The sequence below is a fragment of the Rhineura floridana genome, chromosome 2 (assembly GCF_030035675.1).
Source record: "Rhineura floridana isolate rRhiFlo1 chromosome 2, rRhiFlo1.hap2, whole genome shotgun sequence".
NCBI lineage: Eukaryota > Metazoa > Chordata > Lepidosauria > Squamata > Rhineuridae > Rhineura > Rhineura floridana.
Genome location: NC_084481.1, coordinates 5833111 through 5857819, shown reverse-complemented (window position 1 = coordinate 5857819; position 24709 = coordinate 5833111). Strand labels below are relative to the sequence as shown.

At 42.4% G+C, this 24709-nt stretch overlaps 1 protein-coding gene across 5 annotated transcripts in view; it reads right to left on the bottom strand.

Moving 5' to 3' along the window:
* CPS1 (carbamoyl-phosphate synthase 1) overlaps positions 1–24709 on the bottom strand; it is a 230906-nt gene that overhangs the window by 180835 nt on the left and 25362 nt on the right. For all 5 annotated transcript variants that reach the window (XM_061607673.1, XM_061607675.1, XM_061607674.1 and 2 more), the window contains 4 exons: positions 20544–20653; positions 11861–12005; positions 11482–11571; positions 5559–5615 (listed from right to left, as the gene is read on the bottom strand). In XM_061607673.1, coding sequence (XP_061463657.1) covers positions 5559–5615; positions 11482–11571; positions 11861–12005; positions 20544–20653 — 402 coding nt within the window. The remainder of the gene's footprint in view (positions 1–5558; positions 5616–11481; positions 11572–11860; positions 12006–20543; positions 20654–24709) is intronic.

The following is a 24709-nucleotide window of genomic DNA, read 5'->3' as shown; positions in this document are numbered from 1 at the left end:
CTTGCTTTTCCATCAGGTTCGTAGGAGGCATCCTGAAAGCCATGGTGCAGGGAGCCAGCCTATCTCTGTCTCTCCAGTTCCCAGCCTTTTCTCCCACTAAACTAAAAACACAAGCCTCTCTTTGGCCTCAGGAGGGGGGGGTGCTCTCTCCTGCACAGTTTCAATAACAGTAGGATCCCTCTGGTCCATTCACCAGTTAATAGGCACTTGACAGACCAATTAGCCCACCTAGCCACTCTATTAGATTAAGAAAGGAGACTCATCTGACCAGCAAAGCAAGCGTCAAAAAGCACACATCAAACACATTTCAAAAGGCAATACTATCAGGAAGAATTCCTACAGCAAATCAGTACACAGTTCTGTAAGAACAACCCCCACCCCCAAACCATGCAGTTGCCCACATGGCCCTTTGTCTAGGGGCTTCATGGAGTTCCCAGTCCAAGCTGATTACTGCTGCTGCCTGCAGGGTCTTGGGAAGCATCTCCAGGGACATATGAATCTTTGAATCTCTATTTTTGTTTTCTCATCAGCACATGGCAGACTGTAGCAATCATCCTCCCATTCACTACCTTGAAAATGTCCTTGGCCCAGTCCACTTCATCCCCTGCCCCAAACTCCAAATCATACCCCTGCCACAAGTCTTTATCTGGGGGGCATCTTCTTCAGGACTAGCTGGCCTAGCCCACCCAGGTTTGCAGAAAGAAATCTTCCTCTCTGTTCTCCCTCACCATCTCCAGTGTAAATTGTGGGCCCAAACAGAGGCAGGCAACCCTCCCAGTGTCTCTTGCCCTCCAGACTCACAGGACCCTGGATGATTCTCACTGCTGGAGCTTGCTCAGGGGCTGCACCCATCATAGGAGCTGGATACCACCCTATAAGGCCATTATTTATTTATTTATTTCAAAAATTTATATACCACTCTAGTTCCGAAACTCAGAATTCAGAGTGGTGAACATTAAAAAACAGAGATAATACAAAAACAACATAATAGAATACCTAAAAACAAATAAGTAAATTAATACTAAAAAGTTCGACAACACATTCACACATTAAAAGCTAGTTGAAACAGGTATGTTTTAATCCGCCGACGGAATTCAATGAGAGACGAGGAACGTCGTATCTCAGATGGTAAATTATTCCAAAGAGTAGGGGCTATGACTGAGAAGGCCTTCCTCCTGGTGTTCATTTGGCGGATCATGAAAGTTGAGGGAATAATAAGAGTGCTTTCAGAAATCAATCTCATAGGGCGATAGGTTTTGAATTCAACGAGACGGTTTGTCAAATATACCGGCGCCAGTCCGTGAAGAGCCTTAAACATTAGAACCAGAATCTTAAACTGATGTCTGGAGCTAATAGGGAGCCAGTGAAGATGGTAAAGAAGAGGTGAGGTATGAACCCGAGGACCAGTTTTAGTGATCATCCTCGCGGCCGCTCTTTGTGCCTGCTTGAGCGGTCGAAGTGCTCTAGCAGAAAGGCCAACATATAAAGAATTACAATAGTCCAGTCGAGAGGTTACTAAGGCCTGAGTTACTTTCATTAATTCTGATGTTCCTAAAAATGGGCGGAGTTGACGGACCAGTTTTAGTTTTGCAAATGTGGCTCTAGACACGGCTGCAACCTGGGGTTCAAAGGTTAGGGCTGAGTCCAAGATTATACCTAAACTACGGACTTGAGATTTTAAAGGGAGAAAAACTCCGTCAAGTGAAGGCAGATGTCCAGTTCCTTGGGGGAGATTTTTGCCAATGAGAATGACCTCTGTTTTTTCTGGGTTTAGTTTCAATTTGTTTTTATTCATCCAACTTTGCACTGCTAGGAGACATTGATTAAGGCAGTTGACAGTCTCTACAGTGTTCGGTGGAAAGGAACAATACAGTTGTGTATCATCGGCATATTGGTGATAATGAATCCCAAATTTTCGAATGATTTTTCCTAAAGGGCTTACATAAATATTAAATAACGTCGGGGATAAAACAGAGCCCTGTGGAACGCCATATTTTAATGGCCAGGGTTTAGAGCAATAATCCCCGAGGGCAACTCTCTGAAGCCTTTTTTCCAAAAAGGAGCGAAGCCATTTTAGTACTGTACCTCTGAGACCCATTTTAAAGAGACGGTCTAACAGAATGCTGTGATCAATTGTGTTGAATGCGGCAGATAAATCCAATAAAACTAGAAGGGACAGATTGCCTTTGTCATGTTCTGGGCCACCCAAGGGGCAAAGTCACTTGTAAATTTTATCTCACCCATCTCTCCAGGCACTGGGAGCTCCTCTTGGGCTTGCACTCCCATCTCAGGCTGCTCCTCCTGCACTTTTTCTTTCACAGCTATTTCTCCGGGTGCTGGCTGTTCCTCTTGCACACACGCCTCCAACTTTTCCTCCTGCACTTTCTGTGGCACAGCCATTTCTCCAGGTGCTGGCAGCTTCTCCCCATGCACACATGACTCCTCCTGCACTTTCTCTTCCACACCTGGCACACACGGGGTGAAGAATTCTATCAACAGCTGCTCTTTTCCTGCCTGTAGTTCACCTTTCTCCAAGGCCTTTTCTTCCTTCTGCCTTACTTCTTCAACAGCAGGCACACTTGGACTGGAGAAAACTATGAGCAGCATCTCTTCTCCAGCCTGTACTCCACTTTCCTCCAAAGCATCTTCCTCTTCATTTACCAGCCTGTCCTTCAATTTGTGGGGCTTTACCTCCAGCTTTCCGGTGACTTCCCCGCTGGCAGGCTCCTGGACAATCAAGACCTCTTCCTCCTCCACTACTGACTGTGACTCCTCACAGTCCAAGCCCTCCAGCTGCTCATCCACTTTCTGGATCTCTTTAGCCACCCCAATCTGGGTGCTCTGCAACTGGACTCCCGGGTCACTTTCAACCCCTTGTAGCAGCTGATCAGGAGGGCTCTCACCTCACATGGGGCCTCCCTTTTTTCTCCAAAGAGGCTTTCCATTCTCTCTGTAAATTGTTGCTGGTCCTCCTAGTGCTCTCGTTGCCTCTGCTGCTGGTCCTCCTGGTGATCTTTCTCAATTCATTCTGCTTGCTGCTGGAACATCAATTTCATCTGTTCCAGGAGAGTTGCTAGTCCTCCCACCATTTTGACTCAGGCTCACCTTGTTCCCAATTCTTCCTCCAGGAAAATCAATTCCACTTCTGACACCAGTCTTGCACACCACCCCAATATCCGAACGGTGAGAGATCTCCATGAGTCCCTGCGTTTGCCCAGCATTTGTTTTTTTTGGAAAGAAGGTCAACGGAGTCTATGGTGTCTTTATGAAATATGGTTTATTTACACACATTCACAGGGGGTTCAAAGCATCAGCAGTCCAACAGATCTTGCTTTTCCATCAGTCTCATAGGAGGCATCCTGAAAGCTATGGTGCAGGGAGCCAGCCTCTCTGTGTCTCTCTAGTTCCCAGCCTTTCCTCCCACTAAACTAAAGCATCTCTTTAGCCTCAGAAGGGGGGAGCTCCCCTGAACAGTTTCAATAACAATAGGATCTCCCTGGCCTATTTGCCAGTTAATGGGCCCTTGACAGACCATTAGTCCACTTGACAGACTCATTAGTCCACCTGACCACTCTATTAGAGTAACAAAGGAGACTCATCTGACCAGCGGAGCAGGTTTCTCAGCTGCAGAGCCCCCTTCAGTTGCAGGGTTCCAAATCAGAGGCTGGAAGGGACTCACAGAAATCATTTATCTCAACCCCCAAACCCATAACGAGTGGTCGCCAACCAGCTCCAGACACTCTTGGATGAAACCGATTATCTGGATTCATTTCAGTCCGGCTTTAGGCCCGGTTTTGGCACAGAGACAGCCTTGGTCGCCCTGTATGATGACCTTTGTCGGGAGACAGATAGGGGGAGTGTGACCCTTCTGATTCTCCTTGATCTCTCAGCGGCTTTTGATACCATCGACCATGGTATCCTTCTGGGGCGACTCGCTGATTTAGGAGTGAGTGGTACTGCGTGGCAGTGGTTCCGCTCCTATTTGGCGAGCCGTCCCCAGAGGGTAGTGCTTGGGAAGCATTGCTCGGCACCTTGGGACCTCTGGTATGGGGTTCCACAGGGGTCAGTCCTGTCCCCCATGCTCTTTAATATCTATATGAAGCCGCTGGGTGCGGTCATCAGGAGTTTTGGGGTGCGTTGCCATCAGTACGCTGATGACACGCAGCTCTATTTCTCGTTTTCATCTTTTTCAGGTGAGGCTGTCAACGTGCTGAACCGATGTCTGACCGCGACAATGGACTGGATGAGAGCTAACAAACTGAGGCTTAATCCAGACAAGACTGAGATGCTGCTGGTGGGTTGTTCTCCTGACGAGATGGCGGTTGTTCGACCTGTTCTGGATGGGGTTGCACTCCCCCTGAATGATCAGATCCGTAGCTTGGGAGTTCTTTTAGAACCATCCCTGTCGCTTGAGGCTCAGATCTCCTCGGTGGCACGGGGTGCTTATTACCAACTCTGGTTGGTGGCCCAGCTACGCCCCTGTCTGGACAGAGAGAACCTCGCCTCCGTAGTTCATGCGCTGGTAACCTCGAAATTAGATTACTGCAATGCGCTGTACGTGGGGCTGCCTTTGAAGACGGTCCGGAAACTGCAGCTTGTGCAGAATGCAGCGGCCAGATTGTTAACGGAGACTAGATGGTCCAACCACATTACACCGGTTCTGGCCCGCCTGCATTGGCTGCCTATATGTTTCCGGGCCCGGTTCAAAGTGCTGGTTTTAACCTACAAAGCCTTACACGGCACAGGACCACAATACCTGTTGGAACGCCTCTCCCGATATGAACCCGCCCATACACTATGCTCATCATCGAAGACCCTCCTCCGAGTCCCTACTTATAGGGAAGCTCGGAGGGCAGTAACACGGAAAAGGGCCTTTTCAGTGGTGGCCCCCAAATTGTGGAATAACCTCCCAGAGCAGATACGCCTGGCGCCAACGTTACTATCTTTTCGGCGCCAGGTTAAAACTTTCCTTTTTGCCCAGGCATTTTAATCATTTTAACCATCTTAATCATGTTTGTATGTATGTATTGGAATTGTTTTAATTTAATATTCTGTATTTTAATTGCATTTTAATGTTTTATATGCTATTGTGTTTTTATGTTGTTTTGTTCTTGTTAACCGCCCAGAGAGCTTTGGCTATGGGGCGGTCTATAAGTTTAATGAAATAAAATAAATAAATAAATAACAGTACATTCTAACTCAGGGATGGGAAATCCATGGCCGTCCAGACACTGTTAGACAGCATCCCTGACCATTGGTCACATTGGCTAGGGCTGATGGGAGCTGGAGCCAACATTACCTTGAAGCCCATAGATTCCCCATCTCTGCTCCAACCTAATTCAACATGCAAATTGCCTCCACCATTCCATCCTAAGACTGTTACAACCTGCAGACTGGGAAAATGTCATTTTCTCTCCTGGAGGAAGAGTTCTGGTGAACACAAAAGCTTGCACAATACTTCGTGATTTTTTTGGTTGGTCCTGATAAAGGTTTTTTTATGGTAACCTGTATGGCATTTTTATAATGAACCAGCATGGCTGCTTGTGGTTTTTGCCTACCTTGTCTCGGATAATTTTAGAGAGCATCCTGGTATCGATACCATAAAGAGCTGGGACCTGAAAAAACACAGATACAGATAAATTAGCACTTAGAAATGGAAATTAGTTGCAGTGCCATCAGAATACTGAAACTAGCTCCCTTACTGGAAGACCATCTTGTAAATACTGTCCAGAAATTCCAGAAACTAACATTGATCTTACACAAACATTGATCTTACACAAACATTGATCTTACACAAACATTGATCTTACACAAAGGTAATCAACAAGGTCTACAAGGCCAGGGAGATCTTGGAAGTCCATTTAGAGTTCCCATGGGGTAAGAGTCAGCATGGGGTAACTTTGCCATTTCAGTATTACATGATGAATGTTTTGTTTAATGTACCCTTATGTGCTGAGACCTGCTATTAGGATGAACAGTACACTGCCCCCTGATATAGCAAAGGGTGGTTTTCATCTAGCAAGGATGAAGCAAACAAACATAGTATTTACAGCACGAAGCCAACTTTAAATGCATAAAGAATATTGTGAGAACTGGGCCTTAAACGATTACAAGTTAATAGGTTCAGATTTCAGCTAAATACCAGTACTTGTGGCCTACAGGACAGTAAACAATGGAGCAATATGTCATAGCTCTGGAGATTTTTCTATTAAGACGTTTTATTGCCTTATCTTACTTCTCCATGAACTCTGTTGGGGATTTGGGATTTCCTTTGTTTACTTATTTGTTATTTGTAAAGTATTGTTATTTGAAAATCTTAATAAAAATCATGGACAGTGTCATCAGAGGAGACATGTCTACATACACATTTATACTTTAACCATCCTGCTTCTCCTTAAAAGAATTCTTTTTTTTTTTCAATAATTTTTATTCAGATTTTCATAAAACATACAAGACGAAATCATAAAACATTCAAAGACAAAAAACAAAATCAAAAATAGTTAAACAAAAAGAAAAAAAGAAAAACAAAACAAAAATAAAAAATAAAGAGTAAAATATTGACTTCCCATTTGTCAAAGATCAAATCAGTTATAAGTCTATAATATATAACAATCCTGTCTCTTAAGTCATATTATAAAATCACTTTCCTCCAGTAATTATCTTACTTAATCATCAAATCTCATAAACATTACTTTATTCTTTCCACAAAAAGTCAAAGAGAGGTTTCAATTCTTTAAGAAATATATCTATCAATTTTTTTTTCCAGATAAGCATATCGATTAATCCATCTCATTACTAATTATGATAATCTTATTGTCATAACCATAGTCAAAATAAACATTTCAATTAATCCATCACATCAGAATCTGTTAGGTTCAGTAATTTCAGTAGCCATTGTTCTATTATCCCTATTAGTTCCATTTTCCATCTTCCATCTTCAGTAGTCTTATTAAGTCCAGTAATTTCAGTATCCAATCTTCCATTATCAGTATTCCATAATAATCTTGCTGTCAAAGCCATAGTCATATAGTAAGAGTCTGATGGGAATTACCTCTATCCCAAATATTTTCTTGCCATCCATTCTGAATAGGTTGCTGAAATACTGCTGTAAAATCATATCTCTGTTCTTTTTTTCAAAATACACTGGGTCATCTCTTGAAAGTTTTTCCATTGTCACATGGCTGCAGTTAATTCCATAGATTTTCTCTATATTGGGCTCCATCACATCATTCCAGTCCAGAAGATTATCCATGCCATTGATAACTTTATCTCTAGAATCTTCATTAATTTCTTCAGAGATAACATTGAGTTCCAAACAATAGATTTTATTTCTAAAGTCCATAGACTCCAAATCTTGTTCCTGTTCCACGTTTGTTCCAATCTCCGGGATCTCCTCTCTCACAGGGACCCCTGTTCCAGTCTCCAGGGTCTCCTCTCTCACAGGGACCCCTGTTCCAGTCTCCAGGGTCTCCTCTCTCACAAGGACCCCTATGTCTTTAATCTCCTGTGTCTCCAAACAATAGATTTTGTTTCTAAAGTCCATAGACTCCAAATCTTTTTCCTGTTCCACGTTTGTTCCAATCTCCAGGGTCACCTCTCTCACAGGGACCCCTATATCTTTAATCTCCTGCTTCATTTTACTCAATTCAATTTTCAGCTCCTTACAACCCTGTCGCAGGTTTTGTTTCGTTATCTCAATCTCATCCATTATTTTCTGAAACATAGTTATTTCCAGATTCTCAGCCACTTTCTTAATTGCCATTTTAAAAGAAAAATATAGGAAAACCACTTCTTATTTCAGCAACAATTGGGTTAATACTCCAAACTTGGTGACATCACAGTATAAACAGAGCAGACAGCCTTATCTCTCCATGCTTAAGTAAACAAAATGCAGTTCCCAGGATCGAAACAATTAATGGCGGTCGTCAGGAAACAGATTCGTCAAAATAAAATAGACCAAAAAGAGAGTAGTCTCAGACAATATAATATTCTTCAAAATAAAAATCTGGAATAGAAATCCCTCTTCTGTGTATATCTTTAGAATGCAAATCCAGGACAGCTTTTTGCAACAAAAACAGAGATAAGCTATTAATTAGTGAGTAGCAGAGAGAAGTTATGGCTCCCCAGTGAGATGTCAAAAACCGATCAATCTGGCAAATCTCTTTTAAACAGCAACAATTTAAGTCAAGTAAAAGAAAAATATAGAAAGAAGGGTGCTTGCCTGTTAGTGCGTTCTCTCTTAGAAGATAAGATGAACGTTCGCTTTATCAGATAGAGCTTGTTGTTGAAAATCCGTCCCACCTTCGTCGGCTGGACCTCGTCCCATAAATTAATGAGATCTGGTCGTCCCAACAAAAATAGGCTTTGAGGTTAATCTCTTCGTTTCTCCCTACCCGGGAGAAGTTTAATCAGTCAAAAAAAAAAAATCTGACTGATATATCTGAATAAGCTTCTTTTGAGGCAGGAGCCCGTCTCAAAAGCAGGCACAGGCTAAGTCACCCTTCCCGGAAGTCCCCTCCTTAAAAGAATTCTGAGGACTGTAATCCATGGGAGAATTAGGGATCTCCAAAGGCATATCCACATTACAGTATTAAACTGAATGTATAGCACTTTAACTTTCATAGCTTTTTCCAAAGAATTTTGGGAAATGAAGTCTGGCAAGAGGCTTGGACTAGAGAGAAACTTTTCTTTTAAGAGCGATCTCCTCCCCTTATGTGCCTCATCTGAACAATTCCCAAGATTTCCTGGGAGGAGGCACTATATGTTAACCCAGGGCTCATCCAAACGGAGCGGGATAATCCATGTTTTCCATATCCGGTTTGTCATCTGACAGTCCTCACTTTGCCTGTTTGTTCACTCTTTCTTGATTAAAAAAACCCGCTTTTTTTGCACCCGCACACACAGTGGGAGGACCCGTACTTCTTGCTTTTCCCCAACTCCGCCCATAACACTCCCCCCTATCAGCCAATTGGTCCACAAAATATGACGTATGCTCCTCTCCCCCTTTGCAATGAAGCACAATAAGAGTGCGAAAGTTTGAATTTCCTGTGGCTGTAATGGAGTTCCTTGCCGCTCGCCACTCTGGAGCAGGGCTGGCAGGGGAGGGTGTCTCCAGGCGCTTATATGCCAATAATTGCTGTATATATTTTTTTGCTTGTATTTGCGATATTACGCAAAAACGAATGTATGTGTTTTTGCCTTTATGCATAGTAAACATTCTGGAGATACACACGGCTGGCAATTCTACCTATTTCTCCAGAACTGTGTGTCATGTCTAGGAAGGTAGACCACCAGTCTCTATGGTTGTTGGTGCCCGAGACGCTGTAGCAAAAAACGTTTGAACGTAAGAGCGCAAAAGTTTGAAGTTCCTGTTGATTCGGTAATAGTGGCTCTAATGGAGTTCACCGAGTTTTTGGCTCTTTTACAGCTCCACTTACAGCTATTACATTTCTGCCTTGTGCAGTTGAGGGCATCCGGAGCCCAACGGGCACCTGGACAGGGTCCTGTGCCACCCTGGAGCCCAGGAACAGCAGGAGCCCAAGCAGCGCTGGAGCCATGCCTGGCTTCCTCGGCTCCTGTGGGGTGGTGGTGGAGGAGGGTACTTCACAGCAGCTGCACTGGGGAAGGTTTGGGATAGGAAGCGCCGTGATGTAGCAAGCTCAGTGCGGCAGGAGGTGGCGGTGGCTACATTTACCCCCCTTCTGGCAACACTGTTAACAAGCCAGGGCTTGGGGGAGGGGGATCTCCACCTCTCCCCCTCCCAGCCCCTCCCACCCAGCCCCCAAAAGCCTTTCCTAGCTAAGGAACCCCACGCGGCTGCTGGATCCCTCAATTCTTGGGGGCTGGTGGTGGTGGTGCCTAGTCCAGGGCCTCCCCTCCCCCCTTTTGCACACACACACGCGTGTTGGACACATCCGTTCCCCTTTCTCCACTTTGACGTGTTCCCTCTGATAAAAGAGACCTGCAAACCACTTATCTGACAATAATTGCTGTATTATTGCTTTCATTTGCGATATTGCGCTAAACTGAATGTATGCATTTTACTGGGGGTAAACATGCCCGGCAATTCCACCTATTTCTCATGGAACTGCAAGCAAGTAAGGACGTGCCATGTTAATGGGGAGCACCCACCTTCTAACAGCACCAATTTTTAATGGGGACCCTCCAAAACTCTGGAAAGGGAGGGGACACAGAGGAGGAGGAGGAGGGGAAAGAGGCGATCGCTGCAGCTGCTCCCGCCTCTGCCCTTGCCTTGCGCCCGCTCGCTGGCTCATAAATTCAAATTTCACGCTCTTGCGTCCAAGCGCAAAGGTCCAAGCTCGAGCAATAGGTTCCGGAGGGAAGGATCGGCCCCAGGCAGAAACGGCAGCGGCAGGAGGAGAGGGAAATGTGTGTGTGTGTGTGTGTGTGTGTGTGTGTGCAAAAGGGGGGAGGGGAGGCCCTGGACTCGCACCACCACCAGCAGTTCCCAAGAATCAAGGGATCCAGCAGCCTCGCGGGGTTCCTTAGCTAAGAAAGGCTGATGGGGGCTGGATGGGAGGGGGTGCGAGGGGGGGAGGTGGAGATCCCCCTCCCCCAAGCCCTGGCTTGTTAACAATGTTGCCAGAAGGGGGGGAAATGTAGCCACCGCCACCTCCCGCTGCGCTGAGCTTGCTACATCGCAGCACTTCCTATCCCAAACCTTCCCCAGTGCACTGCAGTACCTGCTTGTGCACAAATGCGGAAATGCGCATTTCCACACCTGGGAAGTACATGGCTCTGATTGGTTCAGTTTCCCGGGCTTTTCCAAGCACATTCGCACACATGCACACAAGTGAAAATCCATTATTGGATGGTAATGACGGAAGGGGTACTGGGGCATGCCCAAGGTCCGCCCATGGGCCGCCTACATCTCTATAAACCGCGGTATTGCATCCGAGCCCTTAATGTTGCAGCGGATGATTACCGGTTTACAAAAGGAAACTGCATTTTTCACGGTAATGCCAAAGCAGATTTAACCGTGCGAAAATGCGCAAAAGTGTGCGGCGTCATATGGACGAACAAAAAATAATGAATACACAAAGTGATCATGTCACACATTATACAGTCGTCTGGATGAGCCCCCAGTTTAAATCTGTAGCAGTCTCTGAGAGAATTCTCTTACAAAATCATAGTAGGCAGGAATGGAGAAAGGCCAGCAAGGGATGCTCTGATAATTGATTGTGGCATTCCAAATGCAATCAAGGATGAACTCGGGAGTGGGGGAAAAGAGAGCTAAGACATATACTTTTGTTACAAAAACTCTTGCAAAAACCTGCTGAAACCCAAGATTTCCAAAATTGTTTTATCACAATAGAAAATCTATCAAGATTTTAAGACAGGCATTCAGAAAAACATGAATATTTTTTTCCTAATCTGCATCACAATGTTCAAGCCATTCAACACCCAAGGGTATTTCACCACAGCAAATTATCTGCTTTTGGTTATCTAAACATTCCTCACCTTTTCTTCTTTCAGCCATTCTGAAAGGGTCTTGACAGCCCGCCAGTGACTATACTGATTGCTATAATCCAACACCAGCAAACCTGAAACCTGTGAAGAGTGATGGCAAATCCAACTGTAAGATATACGTTTCAATTAAAATCTAAAGTCAGTCTTATGGCAAAACAAATAGAATTTGTCACTCAGCAAAGTTTACATTTTGAGTTTTTATTAGAAGGAACATTTCTAGATGATCCCAGAAATGTCTTTCCAACGTTTATACCTTACAGAAGGAATATGAAAGATACCAATATACTGACCAATGAAACAATCAGGAATCTTCTCCCCCCCCCCTCTAAATTAAGGTATTTTAAACAGTTCAAAAGTGGCTGCTGTATACCTTAATGCCATCAGACTCCAAGAACCTGCTGAGGCCCATGTCATCCAAAGCAGCAGTATCTGGGACGCCACCATTTCCTACGACAGGGTTAACCAGTGTAAGAATCTGTCCATGGTAGCTGGGATCAGTCAGGGTTTCTGCATACCTGAGTTCAAAACATTTGAAAATGATTTCCATGAGAGAGGGATAAAAAGCCAATCAAGCCAATATTAAACCTCCCTACCAAAGCAGCAAGCATAACACTAGGTGGACTTAGGGCAAAACTTTAGTAGAAAACTGTATATGGTTGCTACTGGTTTATAATGTTTATGGACTGCATATTTTGGGATCTTATTCCATAATTAATTTTGGGGAACAAAGAACATCAAAAACATGGCTTTTAAAAAGCAGTAAAGTGCTGGACTACGACCTAGTAGACCAGGGTTCGAATCCCCACACAGCCATGAAGCTCCCTGGGTGACCTTGGGCCAGTCACTGCCTCTCAGCCTCAGAGGAAGGCAATGGTAAACCCCCTCTGAATACCGCCTACCATGAAAACCCTATTCAGAGGGTTGGCATAAGTCGGAATAGACTTGAAGGCAGTCCATAGATAAATAGCTGTGTAGAAATATAACACAATGGCTTAATACATACGAAGTTCCCAATCATGGTTTGGGGATCAGGAATATCCACAGTAGACTCAATACTTCCTTCCTTTATTCCTTCTCATGCAGGAACTCCTCATCCATAATTTGCTTTTACATCGTTGAAACTGGCAACTAACCTCCAGGCCATGATGTGAAAACACAGTTTGAAGTGGATTTGTAAACATTTGTAAAACATGATTTGAAGGGATGCATATTGTTTGCCAATTAAGATGTTAAGTTACGCAAAAGTCAAAAGCCACACAAAAGAAGGGAGGAGGACAGGGAGTGCCCAGTCATGGTTTGGTGTGATTAGCCATAGTGTTATTTTCTTTGTCAGAAGTATTCTGAAAATGAAATTGCTCTGTAAAATAATAAGAGGTTACAACTATCATTTTAACTCCATAGTTAATCATTAACATAATTGAAATGGCATGGCTAGGTATCAATGATTGTGCTGTGGCTGTAAGCACCTTGATTTTTAGAAGGTTGCTGGTGGCTAGCTAGCACCACAGTAAACATAGGTTTCTTCCAGACAACCTGTTTATTGAACATTCATCCTGATTTGTTTGCAGGAGATTACTCTCTGGCTGTTTAATGAGCATTCACTCTGATTTATTTGCGAGAAGGTTAGCAGATGTTGCATTAAAGCAGGTGTTATCCTACATTTTCCAGTGCATTTTTCTGTCTCTTTCCTTATCACAAACAGTCCAATCCTTTGGGAAAGTGGGTTTGCTGCACAAGAGCTCCAAATCAGCTTTAATTGCACAACCTGAATGTGCCACTATGCGACTGAATCCCACCTGAAAATAGCAACAATCTGGAAGTGCCCAGTGTGTGTCTGGAAGACACATGAGATCATGAATTCTAGGGCGTGGCTACCTCAGTCAATAAGGGAGCACAGAAGGTAAAGGAAGTTTACAAACCAGTAGATACACGTCTGCTCTCAGAAAGGGACTCAATGCCTTCCAGAAAGCACACCTTTCTAAGAGTCCCTTGTTCTGCTTTTTTCTGGATGTGACTTACCTGTTGGACTACAGCAACTCCATTCTGGTTAGTGACATTCTGATTAGTAACCTTCAGCCTGTGATAAGAGACCCACCAATAGCCAACTGGTATGGATGGGTGCCTAGAAACCTGTGGATAACACTAGGGTTGGTCTTCCAAAGTAGTGTGTTCATTTCTGAACCCTAGTCATCTTCCTTACATTAACAGTTAATTGCTGGAATGTCCATATGGGCCAGATTAAAAAGTGGTGACCCTAAAACTTAAAATGCACAGACATTGAGTACTCTTCACTAACATCTTCTGGGACAGACATTATTAATTTTGCCAGTACTGATGACCAAATTCACAAAGCAAGCTGAAAGTATTTTAATATTCTAACATTGTCCCTTTCTTCATGTCAGTAATATAGAATTACAACTTTATTTTCCTATCTTCTTCACTTTTTCACATCCCCAGTTCCCCCTAACACCTAAAAGCATACTCTCCCAGCCAAGCAAACAAGAACTGGTGTGCATGTTTGGAAAGCAGTAGGAGTGCCAAGACTAACCATGATTCTTGGAACTCACAAGAGGGGATGTTATTCTAAATCATATTCTATTCTGTCCTGTATCTAGGGCCTATCCACACTACAAACAAACTGCAGTGGTGGCTGGTGACAACTGAGACTGGTAGGGCAGAAGGCAAGGAAATAAAAAAAAAGGTGGAGCCACAGCCAATGACAGACAGAACCAACTAATTCTCCTTTTGTCCCCATCCTCCTGTTTGCTTTGTTCTACAAGGACAAAACTGAGACTAATGAGGAGGAAGTGGACAGCTAATTCAACCCCCTTGACTGGTTGTAAGACAGCAGGCAGGTGGACTTGGAGGAACCAAGACTGAGCTTGGTGGGGCAGTGCCCCATTTTCCTTAAAGGACCAGCCTCCACTGACAAACTGGTTTAAATAATCATTCCCTGTTCCTGGGGAACCCTCAGAATTGTACTAGGAGGGTCCCTCTGGATTTCAATCAGAGAATTCTCAGCAGAATTGCCAAAATGATTAGAGGGAGGGCATGACAGTGGTATAAAATTGATACATGTCCTGTAAAACCTGAGTGTACCAATTAACATTTTGAGTTGCTGTCTTTCATGTATCACTCCTGTTTTAAGGTTCCACCATAATACAGTAGGGCCCCGCTTATACAGCGGGTTAGGGACCAGGCCCCCACCATAAAGCGGAAATCGCCGTAAAGCAGAACCCATAGACTATAATGGGTCTGTCGCGCAAAAATGACGCAAATTGTCACAAAATCGGCTTTAAAAAGGGGAATTTCCCGCCGCTGCATTAGCAGAACGCCGGAATGCAAAGTGCCAGTAAGCGGGGCCCTACTGTACACAAATTAAAACAGACATAAACTACTCTTTCTGCTTTTTGATGATGATAATAATATCCGTTTAATGTGTTTTAAACCATGATACCTAAAGCCCATCTCTACCAAATATCTATGAATACTTCACAGAACTGAATCAATCTGAAATAATTTGTGATCAGCATCATTATTTTACATCTAGTGTATTCACCGTCTCCCACTGCAAGCAATTTCACAAATGTCATAGAGTAGACTCAATACTACTTACCCATGGCTACAACGACAGTAAGCAGCTGCCTATTATGTTCTACAATGTACCACACAGGTTATTCTGAAAGACATAGCACTCTTAGAGTGTTGTAAAAGGATTTGGATTCAGAGAGGTAAATTCTCAAGTCCCTAAACTGTAAATTTGACACATCTCACAAATTTGAGCTGCAACAATTATGCAACAATTACAGGGGGAGGGGGAAGTCAGCACTGGAACCTTGGATCATGATCAGAGATCTGAAATTATGGGTCCCAACTGGCTTGGCAAAATGCACTGTGGTGAATTTTCTCACCATGGGTAAAGGAGACTGATAGAGGGCCTGATGGGGAACTTGACAGGGAAAAAAATAGGAAATTAGCAGTGTAGGGACATATTCTTCCAATGGTACGAAACATCTTCGGTTAGATAAAGGATTTTGCACTGTGGAGAGCTGTTCTTCTTGAACTGATGAGTTTCACTTCAGCCGTGGGTATATATCACACTGCAAAAGGATGTATACCCAATGTGTTGTTTGCCAAGCGCATTGGGGTTCTTCAGAATGATTTACACGAGCTAAATCTAATTTATTCTGTTGTTGTTGTTTAAATTATATATAATTGAATAGTCGTACAGTTTTTCAAATATCAGCAAGTTGCAAGAGGCATTTTTATGGAATGCTGACATCCCTGTGAAAAGATGGATTGTCACACACTGGAAAACTCTTTAAATAATCCAGAATGTTTATGGGCTGATATCAACGAATGAGTGACTTAGCCAATTGAGAGAAATTATGTGTCAGATTAAACAATTGGTATGAAATATTCCAGGGTATAATGTTCTAGTCTTTGAATGTGTATATTTTACCAGACTAAAATAAATGAGTCCTTAGTTTTAATGTATGGTTTTTGTAAGCTTGGAGCATACATAAATATGTACGATCAGGCTACAATCATTAAAGAGTAATCCTATTAAAAACAGCTGGGTTGCTCGGAAATAAGTCAGTTATGAATTACAGCCCTAGCCTCTTGCTAAGTGTGAATTTTTTTACAGCTTAATGGTATAAAAATATAGATACAGATGTGTACCTTCTACCTGATATTGTATTGTACAAAAGTCCTTAAATACAGCAGATATCAGCCCAAAATATATGGTTAATAAACAATCTTACAGTTGGCCAAATTTTGCATCTCCATGCTTCAAGATCTCATAAAATCAACTAGTTCTTCTTTAAAAGGTCAGAAAAACTTTATGTGCAGTAACAGATGTGTAAGAGAAACACAGAGCCTCAGAGTGCACAACAGGTCCCTAGGCAACCAGCCCTGCCAGCCAGATACTGGCAGCAGGTCCATCATCAGTTCCAGAAAACTCAGACTCAGATTATCTATAGAAATATAGACAAATGATTAACCAGGGTGGAGTTATTTCAGTCCACTGGTCTTGGCTGTAAGCCACCAGGTAAGTTAGGGACAGAGGAACAGGAGGCAAGGGACTCTCAGATAACCTGCTGGAAAATAAAGCATGGAGTCTTATTTCTGAGACCAAAAGGTGTTTTTGCTAGCCTGTGATTGAACTATCTCCACTCTACATCTTCCTCTGCTTTCATCCTGACTCAGAGAGCCCATTCCAGGTCTACCCAGGTCTTGGGCAACCCACATTTTGCTTACTTATTATATGTGAACTTGCTACAGAGATGACACCTAGTGCTGGTGGTGCCTCAAGACAATCTGTGCAAGGTGTATCTGCTGGCCATACCTCTATCCTCACCTTTGCCAAAGCTGAACAAGTGCACAAGGGGGAGAGGTCACAGCGTGCTCTCATGTTCTCTCGGGAACCCTTGCATCTGATCCCATTAGACATACTGCTTGTGCAGAGGCTCATTAGATACACAGGTGCACAAACATGAAACTGAGGTGCATGTTTATGAAAACAGAAGCAAATTTCACGTGAAATCCAACTCCAAGCGTGGTGTGCAAATAAATAAATAAATACAGTTTCTGAGCCGTGTTGTTGAAGGGGAATAAATTCATCAGGTGCTGCTTGGCTTTTGTGATGTGACAAGATTTATTGCCCATAAACTATCACAAGGAAGAAAACTCTGGAGCTCTCCATCATTCTGATCTATATTAAACAGTTGTTTGTTGGCAGGTATATTAACACAGCTGTAATTAGTGTTGTCAAAAAGCATAAATAATTGCCTTTGGATGCAAAACCTTGCAAACAGATTTCTTGTCTGTAATTTAGTGTTACTACCACCAGAGAAACCACTTAAGAGTCCATCTTGTCTTGCGGTGATTCACTTATGGAGAACAGAGTTTGCAGTATCCATAATCTTGTAGGCGTGTGAAGGCTATGCTCAACCTTGATCTAAAATGCTGAGCTTCATTAAGTTAAGATCTTATAAAAGTTCTGTATGAGGATCATCACATACTATACCCAGTATGATTCTATGGCAGAAAAACATCTACAGATAGATGACATTCACAAGAAGGTTGGCCAGGACTGAACACAGGCATTTAGGGACCCAAACTACTAACTCAAGTCTGTGTTCCCTCTTGAGGAGTGTATATATGTGTGTGTGTATATATATATATATATACATATATATACACTCCCTTCCTTTCCCTTCCCTTCCTTCCTCATGAACCCTGTCTCTCTTCATTCCAAGACCTGACTTCACTTCAGAGGAAACCTCAGAAACACTCCTTATCTGAACACAATAAAATGTGGTCAGTAATAGGATTATGATAATTAATTGAACAGTTATAGTAAGAGACGTACTTTCCTCCAAGCAATTTACAACTCACAAACTGGGTGAAGTAAGAAGGGAGTAGGTGAAAGAGTGAGACAAGTGTTAGACATACAGTGGTTATATGCAGTCGAGTACACTTATCATATGTACTTATTTAAAATATTTCTGTCTGACCCTTCCACCCTGCAATGCAGCACTCAGGGTGGCCCACAATGCCATTCTACACAGCAAATAAAGACACAAAAAATATTAAAATAAATAAAAACACGTAAGATATACTTAACAATTCAAGGGGAGTGAGATTAAAAGGGTACTTATGAGGTAAAACTAGAAAAGGGGGGGAAATAAAATCAGTTTCAGACTATACCTTCAGTCCCTCCCAAACACTCTCCAGAACAAAATGGTTTTCAGAAGTCTCTGAAACACCATCAGAAAGGAAGCAGAGCAGGCTTCTTAGGGTAGGGTATTCTAAAGCCTGAAGGCCACAGCTGAAAAGGCCTTCTCCCATGGGGCTGCCAGTCTAACATCTTTCATTCCAGGCATGCAAAGAAGACCAAAGCCAGATGATCTTAAATCATGGGCAGGTACATATGGACATAAGCGGTCTCTCAGGTGCATTGGTCCAAGGCCGTTTATATATGAATAAATGGAAGTGATAAAGTCCTCACACAAAATTTCTCAGTTTTACATGAGAAGCTTTATCCAAAATCTCCCCACATGAAACATTACAATTGCATAGTCAAGAGAGGAGCCTTGTGCTCCTTCTGTGACATGGTCACTTTGGCAATTCTTATGATGGCACACAGTAATTTCATTATATCTTTATCCTACTCTTCTTCTAAGGACCTCAGGATACATGGTTCTTTTACTGTTAATTTTATCATAACAAACCTGTGAGGTAGAGTAGGCTGAGAGATATTGAAAGGTCCAAGAGGTCAGTCAGTGAGCTTTATGGCTGAGTGGGGACTTGAATACAGATGTCCTGAATACTAGTCCAACACTCTAAGCTCCTGAAGTCAATTGTCCAAGTTTCCACATATTAAACCAAAGATTGCCATGTGAGGATGTTGCCACCTCATATATGCATGTCAGCTCTAATGTGAAGTATTTAAAAAAAGTAATGCTGCAGTCCTAACCACTCTTACTAGTGAGTAAGTCCTTTGAGCTTAATGACACTTAACTCAGAGTAAACATACTCAGAGTTGCACTGCGTAGGAATGAAAAAAAAACTAATTTTTCAGAAGAAATTGAGGACAATCTTAGTACAGAAATCAGTTTTAGGATAAAGATGGAGTTGCCACCAAATATGAGAGCCATAGTTTGTGTTCCCACCTTCATGGCATATAGTACAATTTGCCCCATATTCCAAGATTACACTGGGCATTTCCTAGGCTCTATTTCATATCACCAGTTACCATGGACATTGATGTGAAAATGCACAAGGCAATGACTTTAGAGGAAAGTCAACACAGGGCTGACATTTATTGTAATATTTGACCGTTAAGATCCAAGGGCTCATCTACACAGTGATTTACTGTGTGTTTAGTGCTACTCATGTGTCCTTTTAATTCTCATGATTCACATGACGTTAACAGCAAACAGAAGCTACCACACAGTTTCCACCCTGTAAATCTGTTACTAACCCAATCCTCTGATAATATGAAAAGGGAAGGAGAAAACGTCTTCACTCCGTATCTCTAGTTATTGCAGATGCTTTGCTCTGAAGTTTTTAAGTGGATGTGTCAATCGTTCCCTTCTCCACGCCCACTCCCTCCTCCTCCCTTCATTCATTTTATTTCCTATAGGATGACAAACATCTTCCAGCTGCTCCCCTCCATTCTGCTAGCATTTTTATGTTGCTGCAGACAGTGCCTTTATTTCCCTTTTCCCTCTAACTTGTGCGCAAAAGCATAACACTGCTCAAACAAAGATTTGTATTTCAGCATGCTTGGTTGCTAAGCCACCAGAGGAAGTGGAAATGTTAAATTAGAAAGCATGGTCATTAGGAAACGGTGTGATTGATCCTTCCCCTCAGTATGAATAGAAAACACCATGCTTTCAGCTGGCATTGAGCCCTTACTGTGGGCAGCACAAATAGAAAACAGAGGTAAAAACAGTGTCAGTAATGCTTCCATGTGGATAAGCCCTAAGTAACAAAACATACAGGTATATTGTGGGGAAAATCAGTAAGAAGAAACAACAAAGCTGCACTAGAAGAGTCAAGCAACAGACAAAGATAGCAGTGCTGAGGTATAAGATCATAAGAAGAGCCATGCTGGATCAGACTGAGGAAGATCCTTCAAGTCCAGCATCCAACTTATAGTAACTGTCCTGTGGGGGAAAAACATCTGCTAGCTCCTGCTCCAGTGGGGCTGGTTGTTTTGCAGGATGTGGCTATTCGTGTGTTTTATAAATATTGCTAGCCACTTTGAGGACTATAATCGAAAAGTGGGATAGAAGTCTATTATGTAAATAAGAGCATAGGAGTGAAGAGTTTTGCAAATGCAAAGGGGGCATGATTTGACAACAGCTTAAACTGAGGAGAGGCAAGATCACAAAGAAGGCAAGGGTAAAAATAAACAAATTTTCAAAATGGTTTGGAGGACCAAAAGCTCATTCAATTAAATAAAGGTGGTAAGTATTTTATTGGCACTGCAGAATGAAAGCAGATTTCTTGATAAGATAAATAGGTAATTTTTCCCTTACCCAGCCAGACCAGTATTGAACACAACCTCCCCAGCTGTAGAGGACGGATGACCAAAGGAGTAGCCCTTCATCTTTGTCCCATCTTCCAGCACCAAATTGGCTGTCCGTGCCTAGAGAAAAAAGTCAATGAGACTCATCATTTATAATTCCTTTTATATAACTCAAAACTCCTTCCTTCCCCCATCTTTCACTCTTCCATCATCTAAAACATGTAGAATGGCATGTTCTCCTACATTAGATTTATGACTTTTGGCCAATAGTATGTGAACTTCCTGCCTGTGGCCAGTTATGTGGCCTGTTGTACTAGAAGTACCTGTTGTACATCTTTCTCTCTCATAACCCTGCAGCAGCGGATGCCACTTTTACTGTGACGAAAGGTCTTTAACGCCAGCTCTGACACAGATGTTCCATGCAGGGAACATGGAACGAGGAGGGAGTGGGCGTGGAGAAGGGAACGATTGACACATCCACTTAAAAACTTCAGAGCAAAGCATCTGCAATAACTAGAGATACGGAGTGAAGACGTGGAGAGGTTGGAAGTAAAGAGAAAGCGGAGGATGGGGCAATGCTTTTTGTGCCCACCTGTATGGCATCATATAACTGACAGCCTCCTACGCTGTAGGAGGTTATCCCTGCAGTTTTATATATCTGTGGTTTTTTTCATCATTCTGTGGTCACTGAACATACTCAGTCCTCACTGGACTATTGCGTGGCTAGGGAAGTTCCTCCTTAGTTCCCCCCCCCAAAAATAATTCTTGTACTTCTAAAAACCTTGGGGTTCCCCCGAGCATGCTCATACATCCCTCCTATTTCTCAGTGGCCCCATTTTGGCTACAATCCTGACGCTCCCTAGCTGAATTCTCTATTAGTACAGCCAATAATGGAATGCATTAATCCCAGTGGAGGCTGCTCTACCGGCAGTGCCCCACCAACTTCAGTCTACCTTCAACCAGCCCCCACTTCCCTGCTGTCTTACTTACAACCAATCAGGGTGTGGCTCTGCCTCTCATTGGCTCTGGCTTCATCTACTGCCACTCTCCTTGCCTTCCACCCCACCAGTCCCAAATGGCACCAGCAATCTCCACCACCGATGAATACAATGCAACTAGTATACAATATAACTGATAAAGAACTATATTGATAAATTCAGTTAGAATTGTAAGTGTTGAGTTCTATTTAATCCACTTCCTAGGTTACTATAAGTTATAAGGAGAGCCATGTTGAGAGAAAGTCCCCTACTTTACCTTGCTTTGTTGCAATTTTAATCACTGAAGAAGTTTTTCCATTATCAAAAGATTCCAGAAAGACTGGAGGGACCTTTTCAGCCTTCTAAAATATGGCAACTGCATGTTCGTTTTAAGCTGAAATATATTTATGAACTTGCAAAGCAAGCTTTTTATTGATATTTCAGGTCACGAATGGAGCGAAAACGTCCAAAATCAGTCATGAATTACAGTACTCCCCTGAACACACATTCCTTTTGTTTTAAACGGTGATAGTGAGACAGCCAGCCCAGCCACCCTTTCTAGGTATTGAATGCCATATAGGATGGTACAAATCAGGCATTATTATTTAAATCAATTTGAGTTAAATCAAACCAGCCCTGGGTCAAGTGGGTCTTTTCTGCTGTTTCGAAGGGTATTTTGAAAGCTCCAACCAATCACAACTTCCAGAGGTGTGGTTACTACATATTTTCAGCCATGCACATACACTTCAAGTTGTACAAACACAGAGACATGTTGAATCTGCTTTAGAATGAGGACATAACTTTTCTGAAGGAATCAGCTGCTAGAAAGGCTTTAACTTCCATCTCATTCCTTGACATGGCCTTCTAAAGACAAATGCTGCTGCATCTTCTGGTTTCTGACCCTTCATCTTACACTACCCATAGGTTTCCAGCTCCCACAAAAAGCCAAAGCAGTAAATTCATTTTTTCAGTTCATTCACCTGTACTCCTCAATCTTAGCTAAGGACATAGCAAACAGTCTCCTAACCCCCAAAGCAATATGACCCTATATTGCACATAAAGTTTTCATTAGCCTCACAGTCTGCCTCCCCTTTCTTCTGAGACTAAGGATTATGGTGGCTTCTCTTCATTCATACAGTAAACCAGCATCACATGAGGACCAGAAACTGGACTTAGATTTTGGGGAACTGATTCTCTCTCCTAGCCTATCTGCAAAATATGAATAATACTGACTTCTCTCACAGGTTTATTTATTCAGTACATTTATATATGTTTTTCTTCCATCATAGCACCATACATGGAGGTCACGAGCAGTCTCACATCTTGGCATTAACCAGACCCAAATTTGCTTAGCTTCAGCAAGATTTCTGCCTCATCTGCCTTCAGACCATGTCCCGGGTTGCTGAGTAGGTGAAATGCAATAAATATTTCAGATTAACAGTCTGCTTCAAAGTATCTGTGAAGGGAAATGAAGTCCCATGGAATTAAATGGGACTTATTCCTGTGCAAACATGGCTACTGCAACCAAGATGTAAATGTGTTATAAAACTCCTTCGTAGCGTTTGCAAGCACAAGGTTGCACTATTTGATCTTACTTACTACTCTGCCCAAAGGGCCTTGCATAACACAGATGAACAGTACTCTGTATGTTTCTAGATAGGCACATATTTTACTGTTTTTGATTTATCATGATCATTATTTAAGAACAGATTTGTTTATGCAGCACTCCTGAAGCACTTATTTTTATTCAGCTTGCAAGTGTGAACATTATCACACATCCCTCAGCTGATACGCTGCAGCTTTCTAAAGGAAAAAAAAAAAGGAAAAGGAATTTTGAAAAAACATTAGAAAAAACCACTAGGGCTAATCAGTTCTGTGAGTTAAATATTTCAACTTGAACTGAAATTAAAGATCCCTTGATCCATATCCCATATGCAAATATTCCTTAGAACCTAACCCACAGCTAAAGTCTTCTCTATACTGTTTTGTTTGTTGAATTCCCACCACCCCTGCTAACATGCTGTACTCAGATACTGGTAATATGCACTGGTACATTCTTTCCTTCTTGTTTAAGTAGGACCTAATAAACATATGCAGTTATTATTATTCATGTAGTTTTATTTTTATTTGTTTTACTCTATAGTATCCACAACATACTGGGATGGGATGTCACTTATGTCAGTGCAATTCAAGGACATGTAATACACTTCTCTGGATTATTGAAAGCATCATATAAAGCTCCTGCTGGGAGAAAGGGCGGGATATAAATCAAAATAAATAAAATAAATAAATAAAGCACCACAGAAAAATAGACCAAGTTTTAAAACATCTGATCCCAACTAAATAGTAGTAGAAGAAGAGGAAGAGGATCTCTGAGGTCACTTCCAGGTGTCTTGTTTATTGAGCATTCATCCCAATTTGTGTACAGAAAGTTTTCGTAAAGATTTGATGACGTCAACTATTTAGTGAATATTCGTTTGTTTGGGGTGGGGGAAGGTTATATACCACACTTTCCATTGCATTTTCACATCACTTTGCATATAACAAAAATGATTTTTTTGGGGGGAAGGGCATTTGTGCGCAAGAACCTTAATTGTGCAACCTGAACTTGCTGTTATGTGACAGAATTCCACCCACAAAATAACAATCTAGAAGTAGCCTACATGGATGAGTATTTTGCACACCATTCTTATGTCAGTTCCAGCATTACCTTTGTCAGTATTCATCATTGTCAGTACAATTACAGTTCCCAACAACATATAATGCTGTATATCTTCCTGGAGGTCCCATGTACATGGTTGTATTGTCTTCCCAACATCTGTGTCCCTGAGATGACCACTATATCTTCCTTGTTCTTCAGACCACTGATCATACAAACCATTTAAATGTAGAGAAACAGTTACTTATAGAGTGGATCATTTAGAGTCCAGCCTAGGAAACCCAGGGCAACATCCAAGGTTACAAGCCACAGAAACACCCATGGACAAGAGTTTTATTCTGACAATGATCAGTGGGAGGAAGGGACGTGTTTTGCTCCAACCAGGCTTGTTTGTCTCTTCCTGGGTTTCCAAATACAGGACGCTTTCACATACTATCAAGTCAGACATAGACTGAGAATAAACAGGAGTGCACATAGGCATGCCACCAGCCCACAAACTGATTATGAAAGGTGACCTCCGATTATTTACTATTTAAAGAT